This window comes from Ranitomeya imitator, chromosome 1 (genome assembly GCF_032444005.1).
Source record: "Ranitomeya imitator isolate aRanImi1 chromosome 1, aRanImi1.pri, whole genome shotgun sequence".
NCBI classification, from domain to species: Eukaryota; Metazoa; Chordata; class Amphibia; order Anura; family Dendrobatidae; genus Ranitomeya; species Ranitomeya imitator.
Genome location: NC_091282.1, coordinates 361636324 through 361657771, shown reverse-complemented (window position 1 = coordinate 361657771; position 21448 = coordinate 361636324). Strand labels below are relative to the sequence as shown.

The window sequence follows — 21448 nt, the reverse complement described above, 5'->3', positions numbered from 1 at the left end:
TCAGAGACTTTATTCAGGCACCAAGAATAAGTCTCCTCGACAATGGCCAGCTGGGTTACTTTATCCTCTGCCGGTGGTGGACAGGCCCTGGGAGATGGTCGGGATGGACTGTGTGGTGGGCTTGCCCAAGTCCCGTAGCTGCACCATTATTTGGGTAATTTTCCAAAATGGTGCCCTTGGTGTTTCTTCCATGGCTACCTTCTGCATGGGCTTGGCAGCGTTGATTATTAAACATATTTTCTGCCTACACGGTATGCCAGACAAAAATGTCAATGAGCGGGGTCCCCAGTTTGCGTCTCGGTTCTGGAGAGAGCTTTGTCATCTACTCAGCATCGAACTGAATCTCTTTTCAGCATACCATCCCGAGATGAATGGGTTGGTAGAGAGGGCTAACCAGAGCCTGGTAACATATCTGCGACATTTTGTTTCAGCCAAGCAGGATGACTGGGCATCCTTGCTACTGTGGGCGGAGTTTGTGCTGAACAATGCCATAGCCGACTCCACTGGGCAGACCCCATTCCTCCTTAACTATACCCGTGTCTTCTGCCGATTCGAGGGTGGCAGACTGAGCTGTGGGGGCACGTGACATTTGGGACCGCACGCATGATTCAATCTGGGCTTCCAAGGAGAGAATGAGGGCCTCCGCCGATGCATGATTCCATCTGGGCTTCCAAGGAGAGAATGAGGGCCTCTGCCGATGCACAACGAAGCCCCGCTCCGACCTTTGCTCTTGGCGACTTAGTTTGGCTCTCCGCCCGTAATATCAGGCTGCAAGTTGAGTCCACTAAGTTTGCACCTCACTACTTGGGTCCCTTTAAGGTCTTGGATCAGGTTAACCCTGTGGTCTACAGTCTGGCCCTTCCTCCATGCCTAGGTATCACCGACACCTTTCATGTGTCCCTTCTAAAGCCCGTTCATATGTCCCGGTTTTCTGAGTCATCTGCAGGGACATCGGGTTTGTCTACGAATGATTATGAGGTAAACGCTATCTTGGGGTGTAAGGTGGTACTTGGCAAAAAAATCTATTTGGTGGAATGGAAGGGTTATGGTCCAGAGGACAGATCCTGGGAGCCTGCTGAGCACATTCGGGCTCCACAGCTCATTGCTGCCTTCGAGGGTAGTGAGGTCCAAGGAGGGGGGGCCCTAGGAGTGGGGTAATGTTAGGTGTCGAGTTCCCGCTGCTGCACATGGGGAATCTCGAGCCACCTCTGCTGTGGTCTCTCATTCTCCTCCGGCCACAGTGGAGCCTGCTCAGCGGAGATGTCGGTCCCAGCGCCTGGTTCAGACAGAAACTGCGTGTTTAGTTACTGCTGCCCTTTCAGGTTCAGCCATTCTAACCAATACTGTTCAGCGGCGAGCAGGCGCTCCTGGGACTAAGTCCTGCTTTTTTCCTTCTGAGCATGCCCAAGGGAAGACCTCTCATTGGAGGTCGGGGGTCACTGTTGTGAATTCTGTTGTCGGGCTCCCTCCTGGGGTCATGAATGGTACTTCGGCTGGTTCTGTCCATGGACTTCCTCTGGTGGGTGTTTCTGAGTTTCCTTCCACAGGTGACGAGGTTAATTCATTAGCTGGCTGCTCTATTTAACTCCACTTAGATCTTTGCTCCATGCCACCTGTCAATGTTCCAGTATTTGTCTAGTTCACTCCTGGATCGTTCTTGTGACCTGTCTTCCCAGCAGAAGCTAAGTTCCTGCTTGTATTTTCTTTGGTTTGCTATTTTTCTGTCCAGCTTGCTATTTTTATTGTTGTCTTGCTTGCTGGAAGCTCTGGGACGCAGAGGGAGCGGCTCCGCACCGTGAGTCGGTGCGGAGGGTCTTTTTGCGCCCTCTGCGTGGTCTTTCTGTAGGTTTTTGTGCTGACCGCAAAGCAACCTTTCCTATCCTCAGTCTGTTCAGTAAGTTGGGCCTCACTTTGCTAAATCTATTTCATCTCTGTGTTTGTATTTTCATCTTTACTCACAGTCATATGTGGGGGGCTGCCTTTTCCTTTGGGGAATTTCTCTGAGGCAAGGTAGGCTTTATTTTTCTATCTTCAGGGCTACCTAGTTCCTTAGGCTGTGCCGAGTTGCATAGGCAGCGTTAGGAGCAATCCACGGCTATTTCTAGTGTGTGTGATAGGATTAGGGATTGCGGTCAGCAGAGTTCCCACGTCCCAGAGCTCATCCTTTATTATCAGTAACTATCAGGTCATTCCGTGTGCTCTTAACCACCAGGTCCATTATTGTCCTGACCACCAGGTCATAACAGGTCACACGCTCAGGCCCTGTAGTGGCTCCTATTGGTCCACTAGGAAGGTCCTGGAGAGTTGCAGCTATTAAAGGGTTTGCTTGGCCGCTCGGCCATGCGCTAGTATAAATCGGTAATTGTGTGTGTGTGTGTGTGTATGTATGCCTGTTCTGGTAACAGCTCTGAATCATCCCATCCCTAGAGTTGATGAATGTTGTGAATGTTGGAGCTGTCTAGCGCCAGATAGTGCCATCCAGCACCAGGCACAATCTATACTCTGTCTAACCAGTAGTGTTGAGCGATACCGTCCGATACTTGAAAGTATCGGTATCGGATAGTATCGGCCGATACCCGAAAAATATCGGATATCGCCGATACCGATATCCGATACCAAGACAAGTCAATGGGACACCAAGTATCGGAAGGCATCCTGATGGTTCCCAGGGTCTGAAGGAGAGGAAACTCTCCTTCAGGCCCTGGGATCCATAGGGATGTGTAAAATAAAGAATTAAAATAAAAAATATTGATATACAGTATTCACCTCTCCGGCGGCCCCTGTACATCACGCTGGTAACCGGCAGGCTTCTTTGTTTAAAATGAGCGCGTTTAGGGCCTGCGAATGACGTCGCGGCTTCTGATTGGTCACGTGCCGCTCATGTGACCGCCACGCAACCAATCAGAAGCCGCGACGTCATTCACAGGCCCTAAACGCGCTCATTTTAAACAAAGAAGCCTGCCGGTTACCAGCGTGATGTACAGGGGCCGCCGGAGAGGTGAATATATCAATATTTTTTATTTTAATTCTTTATTTTACACATCCCTATGGATCCGATACCGATACCCGATACCACAAAAGTATCGGATCTCGGAATCGGAATTCCGATACCGCAAGTATCGGAATGCTCAACACTACTAACCAGCAGTGACCGCCAGTGCGGTGCTGTACACACTCTGTACGGCTATCTCCAGTTTCTCCTGACAATCCATCAGTTTAGGGTGGGAACTCCCGCTTGATCCCAGCATCTGACTCAGGGCGTCCTCAGGTTCGGGCTCAAAAGCCACCGAGGGTCAGAGTGGGATCAATCACCAGCATAGTGGGGGTGAATTGCAGAAATCCCACTAGTATCCAATTGCTGCACCCTGTGACTGCTAACAGGGCACAGCGTTACCTTTATTCCCTGCGACTATACAGACCGGGTGACGGAACCCGTGTCTATTCTGGCGTAGTACAGCCATATAGTGCCGCCATTAACTAGCAGCAGGTTCCACTCCTGCACGATGGACCCCGGGCTGCGAACGCACCTTTACTATCATTATATTTACTCGGTGTGTTCAGCCAGCCATACCATTTTATATATATATATATATATATATATATATATATATACTGCTCAAAAAAAAAAGGGAACACTTAAACAACAAAATTTAACTCCAAGTAAATCAAACCTCTGTGAAATCAAACTGTCCACTTAGGAAGAAACACTGCTTGACAATCAATTTCACATGATGTTGTGCAAATGGAATATACAACAGATGGAAATTATTGGCAATTATCAAGACACACTCAATAAAGGAGTGGTTCTGCAGGTGGGTACCACAGACCACATCTCAGTACCAATGCTTTCTGGCTAATGTTTTGGTCACTTTTGTATGTTGGTTGTGCTTTCACACTCGTGGTTGCATGAGGTGGACTCTACAACCCACACAAGTGGCTCAGGTAGTGCAGCTTATCCAGGATGGCACATCAGTGCAAGCTGTGGCAAGAAGGTTTGCTGTGTCTGTTAGTGTAGTGTCCAGAGGCTGGAGGCACTGCCACAAGATAGTCTAGTACACCAGGAGATGTGGCAGGGGCCGTAGGAGGGCAACAACCCAGCAGCAGGACTGCTACCTCAGCTTTTGTGCAAGGAGGAACTGGAGGAGCACTGCCAGAGCTCTGCAAAATGACCTCCAGCAGGCCACAAATGTGCATGTGTCTGCACAAACGTTTAGGAACCGACTCCATGAGGATGGTCTGAGTGCCCAACGTCCACAGATGATGGCTGTGCTCACAGCCCAACACCGTTCAGGATGCTTGGCATTTGCCACAGAACCCTAGGATTGGCCAATTCGCCACCAGCACCCTGTACTCTTCACAGATGAAATCAGGTTCACACTGAGCACATGTGACAGACGTGACAGAGTCTGGAGACGCCGTGGAGAGCAATCTGCTGCCTGCAACATCCTTCAGCATGTCCGATTTGGCAGTGGGTCAGTAATGGTGTGGGGTGGCATTTCTTTGGAGGGCTGCACAGCCCTCCATGTGCTCCCCAGAGGTAGCCTGACTGCCATTAGGTACCGAGATAAGATCCTCAGACCCCTTTGAGACCATATGCTGGTGCGGTTGCCCCTGGGTTCCTTCTAATGCACGACAGTGCCAGACCTCATGTGGCTGGAGTGTGTCAGCAGTTCCTGCAAGATGAAGACCTGAATCCTATTGAACACATCTGGGACATCATGTCACTCACCATCCACCAACATCACATTGCACCACAGACTGTCCAAGAGTTGGCAGATGCTTTACTCCAGGTCTGGAATGAGATCCCTCTGGAGACCATCCATCGCCTCATCACGAGCTTGCCCAGGCATTGTAGAGAGATCATACAGGCACGTGGAGGCCACACACACTACTGAGCATCATTTCCTTGTCTTGAAGCATTTCCACTGAAATTGGATCAGCCTGTAACTTCATTTTCCACTTTGATTTTGAGCATCATTCCAACTCCAGACCTCCGTGGAATAATAGTTGTGATTTACATTGATCATTTTTATGTTTTATTGTTCTCAACACATTCCACTATGTAATGAATAAAAATTTACAACTGGAATATTTAATTCAGTGATATCTAGGATGTGGGATTTTAGTGTTCCCTTTGTGTGTATATATACATATATATATATATATATATATATATATATATTGTAGCGTGGCTAAAGGTCATGTGATTAATGGACGGTATGTATCGCAGAGGTGGGTGGCCCTGTGATGGAAGCCTGGGTATGTATTGCTCAAGCAGATCTACGGCTGAGGGATTTTTTTTACATTGGGAAGGCTTCCAGGTGATTGGAGAGATGGGTGGGTTCAGTCACCTACAAACCCACCCTAAGAGGCGTGTTTGAATACCTAAGATGGTTTTGTGTTGAAGGACCTGTGGTGATGTCAAACTCACCTGACTGGCCATGTGACAGGTATCTGGGTGTGGTTACACTTATGTAAAGAGGTGTGTGTAGCCCATGTGGATAGAGTGTTTGGGAGTTTGTCAGTGTGGACAGATTTCCATGTGTCCTGGCTGGACACTGCAGAGTGGCCTGTGTGTTGGACGGTTCCACATGGGGACAGGCGTCCTGAACAACACACAGAGACCATATTTAGGCTGGAGAGCCTACGTGCTGGACATGGCACAGCCTATATGCTTACAGGTCTGAGAGAGAGCGGAGCTCTACTATGGACACTGAGGACTTTTCCGTCTAATGTAAGACTGTTTATCCTTGTTTTGCTGACTTAAATGGTTTATGGAGTGAATAAACCTACATGAACGCTGAAGAGAATGTGCCTCCTGTTTCCTCCTATGCATCTGAGCGAGTGAACCCCTACTATATATATATATATATATATATATATATATATATATATATATATATATAAATATATATATATACATATGTTTTGAAGATTATTTGGTGTTTACAGTTGTGTTTTACAATGCGATTTTAACATGAGCTTTTACATAGAGAGAATTGCTGTATGTAAAAGCTCATGTTAAAATCGCATTGCAAACGGATTACATACGTATCACTGTTCAGGGAACAGTTGTGCGATTCTCGGCTGTCAAAATCCGACCATTTTTTTTAATACGAAAGTGTGACTCCAGCCTTAGAGTCGATTTGATTTGAGTGAATCAAATTGCAAAAAGTTTGAGTTCTCGCAATCAGAATTTTTTTTATCAAACTTGAAGAGGACTAATTTTGCTTTAAACTAATTCAGTCATCTCTGGCTATTTTAAATAACAAATTATGATATATGTTTTAATAGGGAGAGAGACTTTCAAAAATAATTTTCTGAGTACATCAAATCCAGCTATAAATATATGCACAATGTTGGCATAAATGTGGTAATTGGGGTAACTTGGGATATTCTTGCATTGTGGTAAAATGTTGCAGAGCAAGGGGAGGTAAGCAGACTGATATATAGGTTTCGAGAAAAGATTCGTAAATGGAGTGTTTCTCCTGAGTAGAAACTTTTTGCTGAGCAGAAACTTTTATTATTATTTATTTATTATGCTTTGCTTATTTAGCGTCTTCATATTCCGAAGAGCTTCAGACATCATCACTGTCCCTATTCTCAATTCCCTATTAGGAGGTCTTTTGGAGACATGAACAAAAACTGGTAACAGTTAGCCATTAAAAGCTATCAACCACTGAGGACTCTCAATTCTAAATATTTTTCTATCTACTGGCTAACACGGTACCAAGATATATATCTTTCCTGTATCATAATGGTTATGTGCACATGATTGTTGTGCTTTTGGCGGCTCCACTGCCATTTTCTTTTTGTTATATCTCATATTAAAGGGAACCTGTCACCTGAATTTGGCGGGACCAGTTTTGGGTCATATGGGCGGGGATTTCGGGTGTTTGATTCACCCTTTCCTTACCCGCTGGCTGCATGCTGGCCGCAATATTGGATTGAAGTTCATTCTCTGTCCTCCGGAGTACACGCCAGTGCAAGGCAATATTGCCTTGGGCAGGCGTGTACTCCGGAGGACAGAGAATGAACTTCAATCCAATATTGCGGCCAGCATGCAGCCAGCGGGTAAGGAAAGGGTGAATCAAACACCCGAAAACCCCGCCCATATGACCCAAAACTGGTCCCGCCAAATTCAGGTGACAGGTTCCCTTTAAGAGAGCGGGTGGCTTCCGAGTGGAAGCCTCCTGATCAATATGTTACTTTCCCCCAGCAGGTGACACTGACTTCCTGATGAAACCTCTTGCCAGATTCTGAGACATTGCCTCCGTCTCTGGAAGAGATAACGGATAAACTCGACCCCAGGGAGGCTCAGCACCAGGCAAGAGATCAATAGGACAGTCATAGGGTCTCCGCCGCCTTTTTGGAAAACACGTCTGCATAAGACCAATATTGCTTGGGGAGAGAGGATAGATCTGCGGGTACCTCTGTAGTAGCAACCTGAACGCACTCCCTCTGACACCTACCCCCACAAGATTCACCCCATCCCAGAATTCTGCCTGAGGACCACTCGATATTAGGAGAGTGGTACCGTAGCCAAGGTATCCCCAACAGGACCTCATCAATTCCCTCAGGAATGACGAGCAGAGATGTAATTTCCTGATGGGATGGTGACATGGACTGAGTAAGAGGGATGGTCTGGTGTGTTATCTGTGAGGGCAGTGTCGATCCATTCACCACTTGTACCGTTACTGGTTGAGCTAGCATAACCAGGGGTATTGCGTGACGTTGGGCGAAGGCAGAAGACATAAAATTGCCCTCCGCCCCAGAATCCACGCAGAGCTCTACCGAGTGGGTGGATGAGCCTATAATAATTGTCCCCTTAAAGGACAATTTAGAAGCAAACGTCGCCATGTCTAGTGTACCTCCACCCACTACCACTAGACACTGACGTTTCCTCAACCGCTGGGGACATCTGGTGGCTAGATGTCCTGACTGCTGGCAAACATGACAGACCTTGAGTGCACAAGTGGTCTGGGACATAGATCCCGCTCGTGACACTTCCATGGCCTCATGTGACTCAGGAACTAGGACCGGAGATTCGAGAGGTTTGGCGAAGGTGGGAGCGAGCCGAAACCTCTGTCTACACTGGACTCGCTCTAACCTCCGCTTGTTAAAACGGAGGTCAATTCGAGTAGAGACAGTTATTAACTCCTCCAGTGTGGCAGGAATCTCCCTAGTGGCCAGAGCATCCTTCACGTGATCAGCCAGGCCCCTCCAAAATATGGGGATAAGGGCTTTATCTGACCACTCCAGCTCAGAAGCTAAAGTACGAAAGCGGACGGCAAAATGGCTGACCAAGGACTCACCCTGAGTTAATGCCAGCAGTTGGAGCGCCGTGTCATGGGTGACTTGAGGTCCTAAAAAGACCTGTTTCAGAGTGCTGAGGAACAGCGGAGCACTCTGCACCACATGATCGCCACACTCCCACAGCGGCGTAGCCCATTCCAACGCCCTGTCCGACAAGAGAGACACAACAAATCCCACCTTAGCTCCCTCTGTGGGAAAACGTGCAGCCAGGAGCTCGAGGTGAATAGAGCACTGACTCACGAATCCCCTACAAGATTTGCTATCTCTAGAAAAATTTTCTGGCAGCGGGAGGCGAGATAATGTCGGAACAGGGGTGGCAGTGGACAAGGTTGCTGCAGCCACGCTAGCAGCCTGTACAGCAACTGCGGTAACATCCACAGCTGAGGTTGAGCTCTCGAGAGCCGCCAACCTACCCTCCAGCTGCTGGATATACCGCAAGGATTCGTGAATGTCCGCCATTTACCAGCCCAGGGTCCACCATGCAGGAGAACCTGCTGCTAGCAAACGGCGGCACTATATGGCGGTATGGACTATCTCAGTTAATTCACCGAGTAGCCGAGAAAGCAAAGCACTGTGCCCTGTTAGACTTCACAGACTCACAGGCATGCACACAAAACTCCTCGCCGGAGGTGCCAGCATTCTAGGGGTTTATTTCAGCCAGGTCCCTGAATACATACAAACACAAAATCCTCGCCGGAGGTGCCAGCATTCTAGGGGCTTATTTCAGCCGGGTCCCTGAACACACTCTCACATGACCACACTTGCACAAAGCACATAACAGAGAACAATACTAGCGCATGGCCGTGCGGCCATGCGAGCCTTAAATAGTTGTAGCATGTGCAGGACCTTCCTAGAAGGACTAATGAGAGGCTGCCACAGCGCGTGAGCACCTACAGGACCTTCCTGAAGGACCAATGGCCTTAGCTGCAGTATCTGATCATGTGACCCTCAATCTCCACTGAGAGATCTTACTCTGGGCATGCTCAGAATGAGAAAAGCAGGACTTAGTCCCAGAAGCGTCTGCTCACCGCTGCCCAGCACTGACTTCAATGGCAGAAGCAGGAAAAGCAGCAGTAACTCTTTGTACAGAGTCAGACTGAGCGAGACGCTGGGACCGATGTTTCCGCTGAGCAGGCTCCACTGTGGCAGGAGAAGAATGGGAGACCGCAGCGGAGATGGCCCGAGATTCCCCCTGTGCAGAGGCGGGAACTCGACCCCTAACATCAATCTCCATCTTCCCATTTTGTCGTTCCCATACAGGTCATAATTGGAAGCCAAAAAATACAATGCTCTGCCATATTAGATTTTGGAGCAGGAGGGAATTTCATGGACTTTCAATTCACATTTGATGATAACATTGCAAGTAGGACTAAACCCATGCCAATCGATATGGAATCTGTGGATGGATCACCTTCATCTTCTGACCTGTTACTCATGAGGGAATTGAACTTGAAATCTGCATTGAACTGAATCATCATGAAGCGGTTAGTTTTCATCCTATTTCCTCTCCAAAATTTCCAGTTATTCTAGGAATTCCCTTGTTTTCAATCCATAACCCTTCTGTCAACTGGGCATCAAGGACCATTACATTTCCCTCTGAGAACTGTAAGGACAATTGCCATGCTAGTATATCTGTTTTCAAACAAATTGAAGTATCCAAGATTTCTCATCAGAATTATGATAAACTACCACCTCAGTATCAGCAGTTCAGTGAGGTCAGCAGTAAAAAGAAAGCCGATCAACTGCCTCCTCATCATTCTTATAGGCACTGTCACACTGAATGATATCGCTAGCGATCCGTGACGTTGCAGCGTCCTGGCTAGCGATATCATTCAGTTTGACACGCAGCAGCGAACATGATCCTGCTGTGATCTCGTTGGTCGCTGCAGAAAGTCCAGAGCTTTATTTCGTCGCTGGACCTCTTGCAGACATCGCTGAATCGGCGTGTGTGACGCCGATTCAGTGATGTCTTCACTGGTAACCAGGGTAAACATCGGTTACTAAGCGCAGGGCCGCGCTTAGTAACCCGATGTTTACCCTGGTTACCATCGTAAAAGTAAAAAAAACAAACACTACATACTTATCTTCCGCTGTCTGTCCCCCGCTGTGCTTTCCTGCACTGGCTGTGAGCGCCGGCCAGCCGGAAAGCACAGCGGTGACATAACCGCTCTGCTTTCCGGCCGCTGTGCTCACAGCCAGTGCAGGAAAGCACAGCGCCAGGGACAGACAGCGGAAGGTAAGTATGTAGTGTTTGTTTTTTTTACTTTTACGATGGTAACCAGGGTAAACATCGGGTTACTAAGCGCGACCCTGCGCTTAGTAACCCGATGTTTACCCTGGTTACCGGCATCGTTGGTCGCTGGAGAGCTGTCTGTGTGACAGCTCTCCAGCGACCAAACAGTGACACTGCAGCGATCGACATTGTTGTCGGTATCGCTGCAGCGTCGCTTAGTGTGACGGTACCTTAAGACTCTCCCATTGAATTGTTTCCTGGAGCAATCATTTCGTTTGGACAAATTATAATCTTTCTGAGCCATAATTGAAAATGCTAAGAGAATATCTAGACGAAAATTTAGGGAAAAGCTTCATTCAATCTTCTTCTTTGCCAGCTGGAGCACCTTTGTTCTTTGTAGAAAAGAGGGACTCAACTCTGCAGCCAAGTACTGATTACAGAGAAATAAATAAGCTTACCATTAAAAATCATTACCCACTCCCTTTAATTCCTGAGTTGCTGGAGAAACTGCGTTCTGGCAAGATTTTTACCAAGCTCGATCTAAGAGGGACTTATAATCTCGTACGAATTTTGCCTGGAAGATGAGTGGTAAACGACCTTCATTATTGATGTTTTTTTTTATATTACTTGGATCGATTTGTTTTTGTTTTTCTCGATGATTTTCTTATATTTTCAGATTTTTTTGAAAGAGCATCGCAGGCATGTCCAGTTAGTCCTGGAACATCTACAGCAGAACCTTCTCTATATCAAACTCAAACAAAATGTGAATTTGAACAAATCAGGACTCAATTTCTGGGTTATATCATCTCCCCTGAAGGTCTGAGCATGGATCCCAGTAAAATCAGGGTGGTAATTGACTAGCCCAACCCAAGAAATTTAAAAGACGTCCAGAGTGTTATAGGATTTGCAAATTTCTACAGAAGATTCATTAAAAAAGTTTCAAAAATCCTTTTACCAATTACTTCATTCATAAAGAAAACCAAAATGTTTTGCCTGGTTTCCAGAAGCACAAGTGGCTTTCGACAAACTATAAACGCTTTTTAATTCCACATCCTTATCTTGAACTGCCATTTGCTGTCGAAGTAGATGCCTCAGACTCTGTGGTGGGAGCCATTTTGTCATAGCGAGTTGGAGACAAAATGCAGATTCATCCATGTGTGTTTCTTTCTCATACCATGTCATCTGCAGAAAAGAACTATGACACTGGAAATAAAAAACTTTTAGCTATTAAAGTCACGTTCTTTGAATGGAGACATCTTTTGGAACGGGTCAATGGTCTGGTGACTGTCCTTACTGACCACAAAAATTTAGAATTAATCCATTCAGCTAAGAGGTTGTCTGCAAGACAAGCACTTTGGGCTTTGTTTTTCTACAGGTTTAATTTTATGATTTCTTATCAGTCTGGTTCAAGAAACGGCCAGACTGATTCCCTGTCCAGGATATTTACTGAACCTGGACCTCAGGAGAAGTCTAACGTTGACTGTACCAATCTATGTCCCCAAAACTTGAGGGGAATACTGGACAACAAAGAATTTTTAACAAAGATTAAAGATGGATACCAAACTGACTTTTTTTCTTAACCATCCTTCTAAAGATGTTGATCTCTCTTTTAAGGAGGGAACCACCAAATATATATCCCTAAATCTGATCGACTTGAAATCCTCAAACTTGTCCATGATCCTAAACTTGTAGGACACCCTGGAGTCATGAAACTGCAAGAACAACTGTTTTCCCCCTGTTTAACATGTGCACGGAACAAGACGATCTTCTTCTCTAGTACTACTTCAACCTCTTCCAGTTCCATTCAGGCCTTGAAAATCAATCTCAATTGATTTTACCACGAACCTACCTCCGTCTAAAGAAATGACTGTTATCCTTGTTGTGGTGGATCAGCTCACAAAGATGGTCCATTTTATTCCATCTAAAAGGATTCCTACCACTAAACAAACCACAGAATTAATGGTCAAAGGGGTATTTAGGCTCCATGGAATTCCTGACAATGTAATTTATGATAGAGGTGTTCAGTTTACATCAAGATTTTGGAAAATCTTCTGTACAGCTTTAGGAGTTACTGTCAGTTTGTTTACTGCCTTCCACCCACAATCCAATAGCCAGACTGAAAGAACAAACAAATTCTCAAACAATACGCACTCTGTTTTATTTCTTACTTAAGGTACCTTCACACATAACGATATTGTTAACGATATCGTTGCTATTTGTGACGTAGCAACGATATCGTTAATGAAATCGTTATGTGTGACAGCGACCAACGATCAGGCCCCTGCTGGGAGATCGTTGGTCGCTGAATAAAGTCCAGAACTTTATTTCGTCGCTGGACTCCCTGGAGACATCGCTGGATCGGCGTGTGTGACACCGATCCAGCGATGTCTTCACTGGTAACCAGGGTAAACATCGGGTAACTAAGCGCAGGGCCGCGCTTAGTAACCCGATGTTTACCCTGGTTACCATGCTAAAAGTAAAAAAAAACAAACACTAGATACTTTCCTACCGCTGTCTGTCCTCCAGCGCTGTGCTCTGCACTCCTCCTGTACTGTCTGTGAGCCGGAAAGCAGAGCGGTGACGTCACCGCTCTGCTTTCCGGCTCACAGCCAGTACAGGAGGAGAGCAGAGAAGCAGAGCACAGCGCTGGAGGACAGACAGCGGTAGGTAAGTATCTAGTGTTTGTTTTTTTTTACTTTTAGCATGGTAACCAGGGTAAACATCGGGTTACTAAGCGCGGCCCTGCACTTAGTTACCCGATGTTTACCCTGGTTACAGGCATCGTTGGTCGCTGGAGAGCGGTCTGTGTGACAGCTCTCCAGCGACCAAACAGCGACGCTGCAGCGATCCGGATCGTTGTCGGTATCGCTGCAGCATCGCTTAGTGTGAAGGGGCCTTTACAGGATGACTGGGTAGACTATTTATTAACAGCAGAATTTGTCTATAATAACTCCAAACGCAGTTCTACATCCCAAAGTCCATGGCTTGCATCTGGTATTTATTCCTAATCTTTCATTTAATGCTTCAGTTTCTGCTGTTACTAACAGATTTGGAGTTGCAGAAAGCTCAGAAAGAACTAATTGAGATGCTACAAAAGATACAAGAAGATTAAAAATAAGCATAAGATAAACATCACAAAGCCCCTCCTACCCTTCAGGTCATTGACAAGATTTGGCTATCTACGAATGTACCTTCTTCTAAATTGGGTCAAATATTCCTACCTTTTCAAATTTCTGCACAAATTAACCCAGTTGCTTTCCATTTAAAACTTCCAAACAGCCTGAAAATTCACACTGTGTTCCATGTATCCTTGCTCAAACCTTTCAGTGAGAACCCGTTTCGAGGAAGAACTTAGCCACTTCCTCCACCAGAAAAAGTCCATGGTGAAGAATAATACATTGTGGATGAAATTCTGGAGTTTAGAACATTTAGAGGAAGATTACAGTATTTGGTGCAATGGAAGGGTTATGGATCAGAAGATAATTCATGAGAGCTGGAGGGAAGCGTCCATGCACCCAGGTTTACAAGAGCTTTTCATCACAGACATGCAGAGAAGCCAGCACCTGAGATGTTCAGAGGCCACATGGAAGTCAAAAGGCTTTAAAGTCACCTTACTGGGCTTCCTAAAGGGGAGCTGGCACTCAAAAGAAGTGGACTAAAACTTCACCTCTGCGGCAGATAAGGCCCCCGAAGCATTCACAGCTCCGGACATCATTGTGCCACCCACAAATGGATGTATTGGTGGAAAGTTTTAACAAAACTTAAAAGTCATGTTAAAGAAAGTGGCAGAGAAGGATGGCCTGAACTGGGGCTGTCTACTTCCTCATCTGTTGTTCTCCATCTGGGAGGTGCCCAAAGCTTCCACAGGTTTCTCCACTTTTGAACTGCTGTATATCCAACACCCCTGTTGATCCCTGGATGCAGCAAAGGAGTCCTAGGAAGCTGAGGATACACTCTACAGGATCATGGTAGATACTGTGGACAGGAGAAAAAAGAAAGCAGCACTCACCAAGTCGATGAAATATAGAGTACACACTGTTCTTCCTGCACCCCTCTGAACTCCCTGTATACTCTGTCCATGTCCTGAAATATATAATAAAGGACTCTATTATTCATCATCTTGGTGAGTGCTTCTTTCTTAATTCTCCTGTCTGCAGTATTTCATGACTGTTCCTCAGCAGAGCACCATACACCTGTCGAATTGCAGTTCTCATATCTGGCTGTCCAACTAATGCATAAGCACTGTAATCACCAGTGCTGTGTTACTTTTTTCATTTAATTAGAAGCATGGTAGACCATTTGGCCCATTGGGAAGGAGCACTTCCTCGAGGCACAATCAAGGGTTCATAATAAATCGTCTCAGACACAGTTCAACCCTGCGGATTGGTACTTGTGTTGATACCCATGATGGAGGGCAAATTCCTGGTCAAGTGACAGGGCCCCTATATAGTTGGCGATGTCAACTACTGAATTCTCCGACCAGATGAAAGAAATCTCTACCAGGTTTACCATGTTAACTTGATCAAGCCTTAGTAGGACAGGGAACCCACAGAGGTTCCTTGTTGGGTGGCCAAGTCCAAAGCCAATGTGAAAGACGTCTCTGTGCAGTCAGTTTACCATTACTTGCTATGTATTTTTTTTTTCTGACTTGAACACCCCGCCCCTTCAACATGCTGTGATTTTAATTACATCCAAACACATTTGGTTCCGACCTTCCTATAAATACCGGCTTTACCATGACATTAGCCAGGAGTAAGTGTTCACACTAGGCAGTTAGGTCTGGGACCCATCCGATTCATGAGATTACCTTGACGTTGGTGGATGGGCTCACATTTTTCATCCAAATTTTGTGCTAAGCATCTCGTGTTTTTTCATAGATTTCACAAGGCATTATGCTATTCACATTTCATGTATAACATATTCATTTGCTTTAGTACAATTGAGTGCAGCCATTTATCGCTATGTAAGTTGCTTTTGGTTATGCACCAGTTCAGACTAGTTCTCTGTTCAGTCAGTTTACCATTACTTGCTATGTACTATTTTTTCTGACTTGAACACCCCGCCCTTCACCATGCTGTGATTTTAATTATACCCAAATACATTTGGTTCCGACCTTCCTATACATACAGGCTTTACCATGACATTAGCCAGAGGTAAGTGTTCACACTAGGCAGTTAGGTCAGGGGCCCATCCGATTCATGAGATTACCTTGATGCTGGTGGATGGGCTCAAAATTTTTGGCCAAGTTTTGTGCTAAGCATCTCATGTGTTTTTTCATAGATTTCACAAGACATTATACTATTCACATTTCATGTATCACACATTCATTTGCTTTAGTACAGTAGAGTGCAGCCATTTGTCTATTTGCTATGTAAGTTGCTTTTGGTTATGCACCAGTTCAGACTAGTTTTTCTTTTCAGTCAGTTTACCATTACTTGCTAAAGACGTCAAAGAGGCAGAGACTTTTTTGTGCTCCCAAAAGCAGCAGTGCTGGGAGTTTTTACACCGGAACAGAGACCTTTCCTGAGAGTTACCAGGCTTCACTCCTGATTGAGTTGACCTGAAGCCCTATCAGATCCCAAAAGCTCAGCAAGAGGTAGAAGGTATTGTCAGATTCCCCTGTCCAAAGAGGCCAAGGAAAAGACGGCCTTCTCAACACAACACTTTAGCCAAGATTGAGGAGGTCACTTAAAGTCCAGGTGATATTTTAAGCCCTGAGTAAGGCCGTCTTTATTATCAACTTGAATGAATGCGCCATAAGCATAGAAGAAGCCAAGTATTTGGACTACGTGGTAGGGGCATGATCAAACCTCAAATAAGTAATATAGTGCTATGGTCGGCACCCTAGAATGGTGTCCCCTTCTCCAGCTTACTCACTGCCCTGGCCCCACAGCATGGTCCCCTGCGTGTTCCTGCTCTCTGTAGTACACATCGCAGTTCCCGGCGGCATGCCTAGTGTGTGAATGCACATTCCGTTACTCTTAAAGGGGCAGTGGGCACATTTGATAAATGCCCTCAGCCAGTTGCTGAGAGGCATTTAGTGTAATTATGTACACCTGCTGGATAGCTCGTAGTCAATTGCTGGGAGTGATTCTGTATAAAAAACTCCCTCGCCCTTAGAGAGCTACCAAGCAACAAGTTTAGTTATTAGGTAGTGTGGTGATCTATTAGAGCAGTTGTGAAGTCCCCTGGTCCCAGTGTGGGAACTACCGGCTTACTCACTGCCCTGGCCCCACAGCATGGTCCCCTGCGTGTTCCTGCTCTCTGTAGTACACATCACAGTTCCCGGCGGCATGCCTAGTGTGCGAACGCACATTCCGGTACTCTTAAAGGGGCAGTGGGCACATTTGATAAATGCCCTCAGCCAGTTGCTGAGAGGCATTTAGTGTAATTATGTACACCTGCTAGATAGCTCGTAGTCAATTGCTGGGAGTCATTCTGTATAAAAAACTCCCTCGCCCTTAGAGAGCTACCAAGCAACAAGTTTAGTTATTAGGTAGTGTGGTGATCTATTAGTGCAGTTGTGAGGTCCCCTGGTCCCGGTGTGGGAACTACAGCAGTATGTCTGGATATCCAAATGAGACTATCACCAGCAGTAAATACCAGCAGGGAGAAAGACTATAAGGCCACACCCGAAAGGTGATAGAGCAGACAAATGAGTAAATGAAAACACCTGTTACCCTAAAAAAACTGAAGCAAGAATAACACAAACTAAACTCCCAGAGAAAATGTGTATCTCCTCGGGCTTGAGGACAGAGAAATCAACCACAAAGTACAAGCTCAAGACTTTGAACCCAGATGCATGATAATTGGTCCCTAGAAGCTGAGGAAGCCTTCAAAGAGCTGAAACTAGCCCTTTATAGGCAGCTAGTGTTGCTTCACTGGACTTTAGGCAGCTAGTGTTGCTTCACTGGACTTTTCCAAGAAGTTTATAGTCCAGAAGGAGGCATCAAATGTCAGGCTAGATGCTGTTTTATCACAGGAGGAAGATGGAGAGGAGCACCCTGTCATCTATATGAGTAGGAAGTTGTCCCCCTGTTAAAATAAATACTCTATTGTAGATAAAAAGAGCTTGACTATCAAGTGGGGATTGGAGGGGTTAATATACTACTTGTTAGGCTAAAAATTTAGGCTAGTGTGGGACCGTATCCCGCTGAGGTTAATGCGTGAAATAAAAAGGCAACAATGCCTGGGAGGTTCCTAGATTTACAGGATTTCAGCTTCCATGTACCTTTGAAAATACATGGAAATGCTGATTCCTTCTCCAGCATACACTGTATGCTGGCATAAGGTACCCAGACCCCCAGCTTTGGGTAGAGGGGGGAATATGTAAGGAAACAACTGTGTCACTTAGGTAGTTAGCCTTGCTGATTTGAAACCTGGAGAGCAAGTTCCAGTAACAATAGGTTACTGTAATCTTTTATAAAGGGATCAGATTTCTGGGTCCAGGTTTTAGGAGCAGCTAGAAGAGCTGGGTGGGACTGGCTGCTCCCATAGCTTCAATCTAGGCTTTGCAAGTAATTTAAAAGGCAGCTGAGCTGTCTCGTAGTTGTCTGGGAGTGAAGCTGGAAATACCTATTGTTGTATGTTGGTCAGATTCCGCTAGAAATTGGCAAAGAGTGGACTGTACTCTAAATGGATGATCCTGTATCATCTGAAAGCACTGCTTTGGTTTGTTTTATAGCTTTATGCTGAAGAAAGGCTATTTGTCTTCATTTATGATGGAGACTTATGGAATTATAATAAGACTTTATGTTTGAGAAAAATATTGACTGTGTGTGAACGCTACTGACTACTAGAGCAACTGAATCCCAACAATTCTTACCCAATGTAGGACGAACATGTATATATTATGTTATGAAGGGGTTCAAGGGTATTTCCCAACATTGAAGTTTCTCTTATGCTCATGATAAGTGATGTATCTCAGATCGTTGGGTTCCAACCTCTGGGACCACCACTGATCCCAAAAACTGGATTCTGAAAAGCTCTGTCCAGATGAAGCTGTGACCCAACATCTCTGGATTTATTCTCTGTCCAGATGAAGCTGTGACCCAACATCTCTGGATTTATTCTCTGTAGGCTGTTCTTGGATGTCTCCAGCAGTCCCAAATTGCAGTTATGACTCCATTTTAATAAAGGTTTTCAGAGCCATGTTCTTGGGATCTGACCTCTCGGTCAGAAGGTTATTCATATCATGAACACTTTTTAACACAGATATTAAAGGTATCTTACCTTCTAATGTCAAGAAGATTTCAGCACTCTTAGATGATAGGATTTCCTCTCCTAACATATCTACGAAGCTTCTACAGGAGTAGCATCCGTCAAATTTCAGACTATAGTTAATGACAAATTGATTTTGTTGCCTAACTGAGAAAATTTCCCCTCCGTTCCGATACAAACGGTATCCATTGATTAGGGAGAAGGAAGGATTTGGTATCTCACACACAATCTCTACTTGGTCACTTTGATTCAGAATATTCTTTCCATATCTTAAAGATGGAGTTGGAGGCAGGTCTGAAAAATAAAAGAAATATTGTATGATATGTGCAAGTAGGTTTGGGGTTCAAACTTCACTGAACCAGATGGCACACAACATTGCACCCCAAAAACAGTGGATGGGAAATAATGAGAGAATGTAACAATGATAATTACAATGGCATCCCATTGTAATAATGTGTTTCTTTTATGCTTTCTCTGCTGCTCTCTTTAAAATATACTGACTTTCCACACATGCAGTGCACTCTATCCTCAGTTCCTCTCTTTTCACTGTACAGCTCACAGACTCTCTACTCACATTCTTAAAACCTCAAAGCCATCTTCTTCCAACATACAATGCAGAAGAAGCTCTTACAAATCACAAACCATCTGGTCACTCTCTCCAAACTTCTTTAAGTTGCAGGAGATATTTCCTCTAATCCTGCCACATTATGTTCTACTAAAGATAACTCCATATGCTCCATACAGAAAGCCTGCTAATGTCATTCATGGTGATGAGCAAATATACTCGTTACTCGAGAAAAATTGCAAGTACTAAATGTGCACTGGTGGTCAATTAAATATACAGTATGTATCAATACCACATGAAATATTCAAGGCACACATATTGCAGGAATATAAAAGACGGACCCATTTGTTTAGTATAAAAAATGAGTGAAGGCCTCCATATACATTATGTATAAGTCTACTGATCAGCACAATATCAGCAGGAACAGTCTACTATCTGAAGTGTATGGGGCCTCCTGTCTCTATCCTGATAGACATATCCAAGGGAGAGAAGGATCGGCCAGTTGAATTTCACATGCCAAGTCCAGCAGTGGTTATCTCTCCTGTGCCATTAAAAACATATGAAGGTTATGCTGAGCTGAGAATGTGCATGGGGCTGTCATGTGTATTGGGGAGATATAGCTGTCAGCTGAAGAACTTTCTTTCTGAATCCACTTCTAATAATGGATCAAAAAATGCATAAAAAAACTACCCCAAAAAAGCTATAAAATTTTGTTTTTGTGCAGTTTGAAGGCATAATTGATCCCCAATGAAAACAATTGAACTTTATAGTCACAAACTTCACTCCAATACTAAGCAACAGTTGGAAATGATAAAAGCATCAGACTGTGGTTAAGGCCTTAACGTTCATCCACACATTGCCTCAGGGTGGATTGTACTGTTATTGGGCTGTCATTAACAAAACCCTTCATTTTATACAATAAATAATATGCCGTAGAGGCAACTTGTCAAAACATTTAACTTCCCAGCTACATCAAACCATTTATATGACTGTGTATTCCCTTAAAAAACATGCAAATCTATCCGTTTATGACCCCATAGTGATGCTCCAGCACGGAAAAATTCTGTTTTGAAGTTAAGCACCAGTCAGGTAGTTCTTTGCGGTTAGCAGTGGGGTACCACAGGGGTCAATATTGGGCCCTCTTCTTTTTAACATATTTATTAATGATCTTGTAGGGGGCATTCAGAGTAGAATTTCAATATTTGCAGATGACACTGAACTCTGCAGGGTAATCAATACAGAGGAGGACAATTTTATATTACAGGATGATTTATGTAAACTAGAAGCTTGGGCTGATAAATGGCAAATGAGCTTTAATGGGGATAAATGTAAGGTCATGCACTTGGGTAGAAGTAATAAAATGTATAACTTTGTGCTTAATTCTAAAACTCTGGGCAAAACCGTCAATGAAAAAGACCTGGGTGTATGGGTGGATGACAAACTCATATTCAGTGGCCAGTGTCAGGCAGCTGATACAAAGGCAAATAAAATAATGGGATGCATTAAAAGAGGCATAGATGCTCATGAGGAGAACATAATTTTACCTCTATACAAGTCACTAGTTCGACCACACTTAGAATACTGTGCACAGTTCTGGTCTCCGGTGTATAAGTAAGACATAGCTGAACTGGAGCGGGTGCAGAGAAGAGCGACCAAGGTTATTAGAGGACTGGGGGGTCTGCAATACCAAGATAGGTTATTACACTTGGGGCTATTTAGTTTGGAAAAACGAAGACTAAGGGGTGATCTTATGTTAATGTATAAATATATGAGGGGACAGTACAAAGACCTTTCTGATGATCTTTTTAATCATAGACCTGAGACAGGGACAAGGGGGCATCCTCTACGTCTGGAGGAAAGAAGGTTTAAGCATATTAACAGATGCGGATTCTTTACTGTAAGAGCAGTGAGACTATGGAACTCTCTGCCATATATTGTTGTAATGAGTGATTCATTACTTAACTTTAAGGGGGGACTGGATGCCTTTCTTGAAAAGTATAATAATAATAATAATAATAATTTTTATTTATATAGCGCCAACATATTCCGCAGCGCTTTACAAATTATAGAGGGGACTTGTACAGACAATAGACATTACAGCATAACAGAAATAC

At 44.7% G+C, this 21448-nt stretch overlaps 1 protein-coding gene across 4 annotated transcripts in view; it reads right to left on the bottom strand.

The window, feature by feature from the left end:
- LOC138672798 (immunoglobulin superfamily member 1-like) overlaps positions 1-21448 on the bottom strand; it is a 135628-nt gene that overhangs the window by 19355 nt on the left and 94825 nt on the right. For 2 of the 4 annotated variants that reach the window (XR_011319775.1, XR_011319776.1), the window contains exons 6-7: positions 18782-19063; positions 14559-14632 (exon numbers count right to left, since the gene is read on the bottom strand). Coding sequence is in view for 2 of the 4 variants with exons in the window: in XM_069761183.1 (XP_069617284.1) it covers positions 18782-19063 (282 nt within the window). In the remaining 2 variants the exon portion in view is untranslated. The remainder of the gene's footprint in view (positions 1-14558; positions 14633-18781; positions 19064-21448) is intronic. The other 2 variants (XM_069761183.1, XM_069761192.1) reach the window with 1 other exon arrangement.